The sequence below is a fragment of the Mesoplodon mirus genome (genome assembly GCF_964341445.2).
Source record: "Mesoplodon mirus genome assembly, chromosome: 7".
NCBI classification, from domain to species: Eukaryota; Metazoa; Chordata; class Mammalia; order Artiodactyla; family Ziphiidae; genus Mesoplodon; species Mesoplodon mirus.
Genome location: NC_138983.1, coordinates 4,093,880 through 4,102,565, shown reverse-complemented (window position 1 = coordinate 4,102,565; position 8,686 = coordinate 4,093,880). Strand labels below are relative to the sequence as shown.

The following is an 8,686-nucleotide window of genomic DNA, read 5'->3' as shown; positions in this document are numbered from 1 at the left end:
TGGAAGCCCTCCTGAAGTGGCCTTGAACTAGGGCATTCATCAGCTCCTATAACCGAGGCTGGCAAGCAGAGCGCCTCTCGGGGGTCAGTCAGCACAGCTGCTCAGCAATGTCCTCGGGCTGGGTCCTCTCTGGCTGGGCTCTGCCACGCCCAGGTCTGGCTTCATCCGTAGCTGCTTGCAAGCTGCCTGTCATAATTCCAGGTGTCGCATCCCTGCAGGACAACTTCCAAAAGATACCACCTCTCTCAAGAGTGATGTGACCTTTGCCAGAAGCCCTCGGGTGTCCTCCACCGTCTCATGAGCCAGAAGAGCAAGCTCCCCGGACCCCATCGCTGGAGGTAGTATCACAGGAACAGAGTGGTTGTGACGCGAACAGGGGCTCTGTCTGTACTGTAATCCAGAATATCTGTCTTGGGTGACCAAGGGGTCCTGGAAACTGGGTCTCACCCTCCAAGAAGGAGCCAGGCCGGTGTCCAGGGGCCCTGAAGATGATCCATGAGGCAGCTCGGCCCCGCGGGATGGGGGAAAGGAAGTGGCTGCCGGCTGCTCTGGCTGACACCTGGCAGGGGAGAGGCTGAGAGGAGAGAGACGGAAGGGGTGGGGGGGAGTGAGGTTTGGGGCAGAAGAGGTCAGTGATAAACGCACGCGGTGGCCGGCCAGGGGCAGCAGGACCCGGCCCTTTCCTGAACACCACGGGACGCCGTCCTGTCGCGGTAGCTGCCTCCATGCGTATCAATGAAACACGCAGACACAAACACAACAGAAGGCTGTTCGGTGAGACCCTGGTACCTCAACCCCAAATATCACGGAGAAAGGAATGAATTCGCTAGATGTCGCAGCAAAAATGGTCCCAGACGGCCTTTTGCTTTAAAATATACTCTTTATTTTTATTTATTTATTTTTTTGTGGTACGCGGGCCTCTCACTGCTGTGGCCTCTCCCGTTGCGGAGCACAGGCTCCGGACGCGCAGGCTCAGCGGCCATGGCTCACGGGCCCAGCCGCTCCGCGGCACGTGGGATCTTCCCGAACCGGGGCACGAACCCGTGTCCCCCGCATCGGCAGGCGGACTCTCAACCACTGCGCCACCAGGGAAGCCATCTTTTTTTTCCAATTATAAAAATAATACATTATCCAAACCGATTGCTTAGGAAGCACAAAAATCCAGCCCGGAAAACGACGACAAGAGCCCCTCCGTCCCGCCAGCCCGAGATACGCGCTGCTGGTGTCTGTGATGAAGGCGCACCTGAGGCCGCGCACCACGTACAGGTGATGCCTTTTAAGTCCGGGCAGGAGACAGAAAAGCTCACACTAGAAGGAAGGCTGCAGTAAGGCTCCAAAGTTTCTGCACACTTAAAGTCTCCTCCCCTTGACCATTTTTGAGGCTGCAGAGCCCCACCCACCCGGGGACACAGGAAGAGCACGTCCCGGCTTCCTGGGGACAGGGCTGGCCTCTGCTCCTCTCAGCCAGACGCCCACGTCCATGGCCACATGAGATGCCCCAGGGCTCCACGGGGCATAGCGGGGACCTGCGGGCAGGGACCCCCGAGACTGTGGGTGCGACCGTGCATTCCAGAGCGGGCACCAGGAGACAGGGCTGGAGTCCCAGTTCTGACACCCACTGCCCTCGGACCAGGCAGTCTCTTGGGCCTCGGTTTCCTCGTCTATAAAATGGGAATAACGCCTACCTCATGGGCTCCTGAAGGGACTAAATAAAACACGAGAAGCAGGTCACAGCACTGGCGCATCTCAAGGGTCAATAAATGTCACAGCACCCATCACTCCTTCCCACTAACCGGCTTTGTGTCAACCCTGTGCCTCTCATTTTTTAAAAAACTGTCCCTCTGAGCACTGACCAAAGCCTGGGGGGTAAAGGGGAGGTTTATCCTATCCAGAGCCAACCCGAGTCTAGATCCAGCCAGGCCTGCCAGGTGACGAGAACCCGTGAGCCAGGAGCCTGGACCCTGGACCAGAGAAGAGCAGCCCGGTGAGGGCTCTGCCAGGGCCGCGTTCACGCTGCAGAGCAGACAGGGCCCAACAAAGGACAGGCCTATGTGGAGGGGCCCCGTGGGGGGCACAGAGGCCACCCGGCAGACCTCGGGGGAAGGAAGCCCTTTCAGTGGCCAAGCTGGAACCCTCCCTGCAAAACAATGAATCCCCCATCATTGTTTTGCCTTTAATCACATTTTTAAACACTTAACATACGAACATCTGTTCCCTGATGTTTCGTCTTTGTGCATCTGTCATCCTCAAAATGAAAGTCCGGAACCTTGTGCACTAATTTTAAAGTCGGGCTGGACGTTTAGTAATGAACAAAGCTGAAAACACAAAAGAAAAAAAAAATGTTTTTTTAAATTAGAGCAGAACTCTCTCTCTCTAGCTGCAGCTCTACTTGTCTAGGTCACCACCCTTCAAGAAGTTCTCACACCTGTTCCCTAGATGGTCCTCGGTTTCCTTAGATCGACATACAGAAGGATTTGCTTTACTGACCATTTATATGTTACCGGTGGCCCCAAAACCATTAGCAAAATGAGCCCCCAGGGCTGCCCCAACTACATCTGAGAAAGGCACCCTGATCAAAACGAAACACACAGGACACAAACCTGCTTAAATTTCCCTCTAATTCTGTCTAAGTCTTCATGAAGCTTATCATAAGTAGGGTCATCATAAGGGAATTTCTGAATCATTCTAATCAACGATTCTAAGGCCTTCATCTTTTTGCTGTAAAACACAGAAATAAAGACTTTTAGTCCTTTGCACAGGCTCAGCTTATGTAACAGCGATGCCGCTAGATGGCTTTAAAGTGGTCGTGCTGAGCACGCCTGGCCTCGGGCGCTGGTGACTCACTTTGTCGTCACACAACAACCTTTACTCACCTGGCAATGTGAGCCGGCCCACACCGCATCCGGACATCAAGAGCGAACCCACCTTACAGGGACAGCTCCATCCGGACCCAGCGGCCAAGGCAACACCGACAAGCACGCCGACCGCCGGTCCCCAGGTCTGACCCCAGAGCAGACAGAAGCAGACGGGAAAGAGTGCCGGGCAACCTGCTCCGGACCTGGGGATTTTCCAGGATCTGCAACCTTCACGCTCACAGCCTCTGGGAGTTTAACAGCAGGTAAACCGGCAAGCCCCCTCCATCCATAGGGCAGAAACCAGTGGCTGGTGTTTGAGTTCAGCTCCCTCTCCCAGGAAGACAAGGAGCTCAGCTAGTGGGCGGCCTGGAGCACAACCGCCCCAAGGCACTCGGGTATTTCATGTCTCTGAGCCTCAGCGTCCTCATCTGTAAAATGGGGCCTTAACGGCCACCTCCCAGGCTCTCAGGAGGATAAAGCCCAGAACGTGCTACAGAGTAGGGGCTTGATAAACATCAGTCTCCTCGCTTCATCTGGGAGGGTGGGTGCCCTCTGGGTCGCAGGCAAGCGATCCTGCCGAGCCACCTTCCCCGGACCACATCTGATCCCCAGGGTGTCAGGAGCACGCCAGATATCTGATCCCTGGGAATCCTGAAGGACTCATCCTTAGGATGAAGCAATAGCCATTCAAAGTGACCAGGACCTGCTCACATTTGCGGTTTTTAAACCAGTTTAGAAGAACTATGATGGCCATCTCTTGGAGAAAATACAAAACTGCGAAAGGTCAGAGTGGGTTAATTAAAGCAACAAAGCACTTGGTTTCCAAGGAGTTGGAAGGCAGATGCCAACATGTGGGTAATGGCTGTACCTGCCACGATACAACGACTACCACCCACTCCCAACTCTGCAAGCAGCGATGGGTCATTCCTGCCTTCCCGGGTCAGTGAAGCTACTCCAGACACACCCAGCCCATCCCACGGTCAAAGCCAGTGCATGTCAGGACGGTGTGACCCGCTGGTGTAAGGGAAAAAGCCTTCACCAGACCGAGGAGTGTCTCAGGGTGCATCAGAAAGCTACAGTCACCTGATAGGAAGGTCGCCATCCTTCAGGCTGAGACAGGGCTCTCCACACAGCTTCTCTGGTGTTAAAATTCCCTCAGCTCACCGAGTGATAACACACATGGCAGGTGTTTCTCTTTTAACATCCTTACGTGAAACATAAAGAGGCAGATCCTCTGCCCGCCTTCTACCATTTAAAAAAAACCTGTAGACTTAGAAAATCCAAAAACCATTGCTCTAAGATAAAGGGTTTTAGGCTGTGTTTCAAAGGGCTTCCCGGGCTCTGCAGGTGGGGTGGGGATGACGGGGCGGCGGGCCACGGGCCCTCTGATGGACAGACCGGGGGCGCGGCTTTAGGAAGGGAGGGAACCCCTGCCCTGGGGTGCGGGTTGGCAGCCCCCAGCTGCGAGACCCTTCACACCCAGTGCAAGGCCCCCCGTGAGCCGCAGATCCCGGTGCAGGGAGAGGGGGAGGCTGCTGAAGCATTCCGAGTCAGTGCGCCCCACCCCGCCTTCGTGGACCGGGAGCGGGGAGCCACGCTCCGCTCCGACAGCCGCCCAGTGGCGCCCGGGGCTGCCAACCACTGTCCCAACCTGACCGCCAGCTACCCGCCCACTCCCACTGAATCTTCAGAGGAAAATCTCCCCAAGATGGCCCTCGGCTGATGGACGAATCCGGTCAACTCCCACTTGCTCAGTGACAGGACAAGTCAGAGAGCAGGCGACCCCACAATCCCCCAGACTCTGTCTTGAGCATCCCCGCTCTGACATTTCAATATGGCTATGGCCCAAGTTCTAGAAATTCAAAATATTCCAAATAAGATGACAGGTCACGTGGACGGGGGAATGCCAGCTTCCCTGCTCTGTTATCCACTCTCCTGGCACCTCTCCCAGGCCAGGCAAAGCCACCAGACATCAAGATGATGCAGAGCAGCGCCGAAGCCCAGTGTCGGCTCCCATGAGCGGCAGGACGGCCTTTCACATAAGGGTGTGTTTCCAGCTTAAGAGTGAAGACCGGGGGTGGGGACAGGGTCCTGGGGCTTCAGGAAGCAGCACCCAGCAAGAGCACGCTCCAAAGGCTACAGATGGGCTTCCCTGGTGGCACAGTGGTTAAGAATCCGCCTGCCAATGTAGGGGACACTGGTTCAAGCCCTGGTCTGGAAAGATCCCACATGCCGCGGAACAACTAAGCCCGTGCTCCGCAGCAGCTGAGCCTACACTCTAGAGCCTGCGAGCCACAACTGCTGAGCCCGTGTGCCACAACTGCTGAAGCCTGTGTGTCTAGAGCCCGTGCTCCACAAGAGAAGCCACCGCAATGAGAAGCCCATGCACTGCAACAAAGAGTAGACCCTGCTCACCACAGCTAGAGAAAGCCCGCGTGCAGCAACGAAGACCCAATGCGGCCAAAAATAAATTAAAAAAAAAAAAAAAAAAGGCTACAAACACTATAAATAACAGCTCATGGTTACTTAGTGCTTCCAGGTACCTGACACCTGTGAAACACATGAAATGGGTCATCTCATTAGCAGACCTTTCAGCTACATTAAAAAACCCGGTGACAAGGGAGTCACCATTTCTGAGCCCTGATCATACCACGACTGTTCTGCTCTGTTTGTTACAAGCTCAGAGGAGAGATGAAGGAGAAGACAGTATCATTTTCATCGTGGTTTGACTGGCAGGGTAACTAAAAGCCACTCAGCGCCCTAAGGTCTCCTCCAGGGGCATCCGAGGACCCTTGGGAAGTAATAACAACGGATGTTCACCCAACACCAGAAATGCGCCCGGCGCTTTCTAGTTACTATTTCCTGTAAACCTCATGACAACGTTTCAGGTTCGGCCTGGTTATTTCTCCATTTTACAGATGAGGAGACTAAGACACTAACCGCCCAAGGTGAGAGTGAGCTATGGAACCGGAACTTCGCATCCAGACACCGAAGAAGAAAGAAGGCTCAGCTTTACCTGTCTTTCTCAGTGGTGCAGCCGTGCAGAAGACATCTCCAAGCAAAAGCAAAACCTTGGTAGCACCCGATCTGTGAATTTACGAAACATTCAAGAATGAAATGACTAACCAACGGCTATATTTGATCTAAATATCAAGCTCTCAAAACAAAAAGGGGGGCGGGGGCCCAGGGGGCAGTGGTGCTTCTCTTGCTGTTCTGGAAGCACCCATTGGGCACCAGGCTACAGAAGTTGGAGGTCACATCACCAGCGGGGCAGCCAGCCTCCAAGGTGGCCCCACTGGGCCCCACCTCCCCACCCCCTGGTATTCCTGCCCTGTGCAGTCCCCTGCCCGGATCGGGGTGACCTTGACGAGCAGGAGCACACACAGGAAGAGGCAGCACATGACCACTGAATCCAGGCACTAACAATGTCACCTCTGCCCTGCCGACGTGGGTCACCCGCACAGTGTCGCGAGGACACTCAGGCAGCCCTATGGAGAGTTCACGCAGTGAGGACACCCGCGTGAGCAGCCACCTGAGAAGTGGCTCCTGCAGCCCCAGCAAGCTTCCAGCTGACTGCAGGCTGGCTGACTCTTAACTCCAGCACCCAGAGACCCTGAGCCGGAACCAGCCAGCTCAGCAGCTCCTGGACCACAGACCCTCAGGATCCGTGTGAGATAATAAGCACTGGTTGTCTTAAGCCCACGTGTCTTGTGCTGATTCGTTTTGCAGCAACAGACACCTAATACAGTCCTGACGGCCTCAGACGTTACTGTTTAGGGCCAGCTATCTCCATAAGTGAGGGCCAATCTAGGTCGAAGGGCGGGAGAAAAGGAAAATCAGGAATTTCAACAGAAATATAAATGGCATGTTTTCACATGACACAGGGTGCTCACTCTCTGGGGGAGGATCCAGCTGGCTTAAGACACAGGGCAGCACCAGACACTCGACGTCGCCTGAGGCGAGGGGGGACTTGTCTTCTCTTTCTCCAGCCCACCTGACTTCATCACCTCCACACAGCAACACCCTCTGCGGGTTCTGTTCTGAGACGATTTCTCCGTCAACGTTCTATCTAGCCTACGGCCACGTGAAGAGGCCTGAAGTGGTGGCTCGATCATACTGATCATCAAGGCCAATTGTCAATGGTAAGAGGAAAGGATTCCTTTCTAAGTGGGGGGTCCCACTTACCTCAGATCCGATTTTAGCTCCATGTAACGTGCCATACTGTCTTCCTTCAATCATACCCAAGCTACTTCCTTCTTCGTAGCCTTCCTGATAACCTTCCCCGTGAAACCTGCAACAGAGAAGAGGAAGCATGAGCAAATGAACAGGAGAAAGAGCATTCTTCCTGCAAAAACCTCCCTCTTCCACATTGCCCAGACCTAGCAAGACAAGACCTAGTACTGTAGAAAAAGAACAAAATTTAAGCCAGAAAACGTAAGTTCCAACCTCAGCTCCACCCCTCCCTAAGTCTCTCCGTCTGGCAAGTCGCTGTAATTCTGGAAGCCCAATTTACCTCTTCTACAAAGTGGAAGGTGGGCTAAATCAGTGATTCCCAAACCTTGCAGAATATCAGAAACACACAGGAAAATTTCAAAGATACAAATTCAGGGGCCTCACCCCTCGTATTCAGTAAGTCTGGAGTAAGGCCCAGGAATCTGCTTTGCAAAATCTCCCCGGTAATTCGTCTGCAGCCAGGTCATCGAGCCCCAGTTCTGGGTCTGTAAGCTAGACTGCTTGGTCAAGGGCTTCAAAAGACACAAAAACTCTGCAACATGTACCGGGCTTTCCATCACATCTCAGGAGACTAGCAAGGAGAAACGCCATCAGATGATCACACAACGTACCGTGACCGTGGCGCCTGCAGTAGAATAAAGGCTCTGACTCTGAAGGCCCAGCAGTGTAACTGGCACCGTCATAACCTGGTCACCAAAGTGAAAGGGGTGTGCTGGGGCACCCAGTGAGGCCGAGGGGATAGCTCCCACTTACTGGCTGTGTGGCCCTGGGAGTGACCTTGCCTCCGCATCTGAAAGACGGCGTGAAGGATAGGATCCACTTCACAGGTTAGGCTAAAATAAGTAACTGGATCCAACGCTTAGCTCAGCGTCCAATTCACAGCAAGCTCCAAATAAACGTCAGCGACTGTTTACTGTTCACTCTCTTCCTTAACTGACATCTACTGATGTCTCAAGTGGGCAGGGCACTGGAAGACAGCCACAAAGCAACCAACAGCTCCCCCGCCCCCCCCGTCACAGTCCTAGGCGCTCCCCGGGGGCTCAGGAGGGAAAAGGATGACGCCTGACACATTTAAGAGCATGTCCGTGAATGCTGCCGTATGTCCTACCACCGAGGAACAAGAAAAAGGGGCAGCGCCCAGATGGCAAAGGTCCGTCCCACCCGAGGAAGAACCGTCCCTGGAGGGAGGCAGTCACCAGACCGAGCAGATGCGTGAGGCAGCCCCGGACGGGGGAGGGTCTAGAGGAACAGCTGGGCACATGGCGCTCGCCCGAGAGGCCGATGAGCAAAGGAGAAGCAGCGGCATCTCGGGCCCTCCCGCACCAGCCGCCTTCTGAGCCACAGCGCGTTCCCCCAGGGCCCGGGCGGCCGCCGCAGCCCAGCGGCTGAGAGCAGACCTGCTCGGGTGGGGCCCCGGCCCAGCCCCCTACCCACCTGTCATCCGCCATCACGATGGCGTCGAACATGTCGTGACTCCCGGCCATGGCGGCAGCAGGCCCGCCCCTCGAGCTCCGGCGCCAAGCGCTCCGGCCGCAGACCCACGAGCCTCGGGCACGGACGCACCGCTTCTGAAGAGGCGAAGTCCACTTCCGGGGGCG

General features: G+C 55.1%; 1 protein-coding gene across 1 annotated transcript; it reads right to left on the bottom strand.

Annotated features, from left to right (window-relative positions):
- Positions 1-2,159: 2,159 nt before the first annotated feature.
- Positions 2,160-8,686, bottom strand: LTO1 (LTO1 maturation factor of ABCE1). Its single transcript, XM_082629142.1, has 5 exons — positions 8,523-8,686; positions 7,041-7,146; positions 5,872-5,942; positions 2,601-2,718; positions 2,160-2,315 (listed from the first exon to the last, which is right to left on the bottom strand). The coding sequence occupies exons 1-5, from the start codon at positions 8,570-8,572 to the stop codon at positions 2,247-2,249; spliced, it is 414 nt and encodes a 137-aa protein (XP_082485268.1). The 5' UTR covers positions 8,573-8,686; the 3' UTR covers positions 2,160-2,246.

What these genes read in the sequence shown, in the direction of transcription:
- LTO1 (XM_082629142.1), bottom strand. Translation starts at nt 8,572, where the DNA reads ATGGCCGGGAGTCACGACATGTTCGACGCCATCGTGATGGCGGATGAC. An exon ending in GAGCTAAAATCGGATCTGAG is followed by an intron (nt 5,943 to 7,040) that starts GTAAGTGGGACC and finishes GTAAATTCACAG; the next exon opens with ATCGGGTGCTACCAAGGTTT. An exon ending in TTAGAGGGAAATTTAAGCAG is followed by an intron (nt 2,316 to 2,600) that starts GTTTGTGTCCTG and finishes TTGTGTTTTCAG; the next exon opens with CTTTGTTCATTACTAAACGT.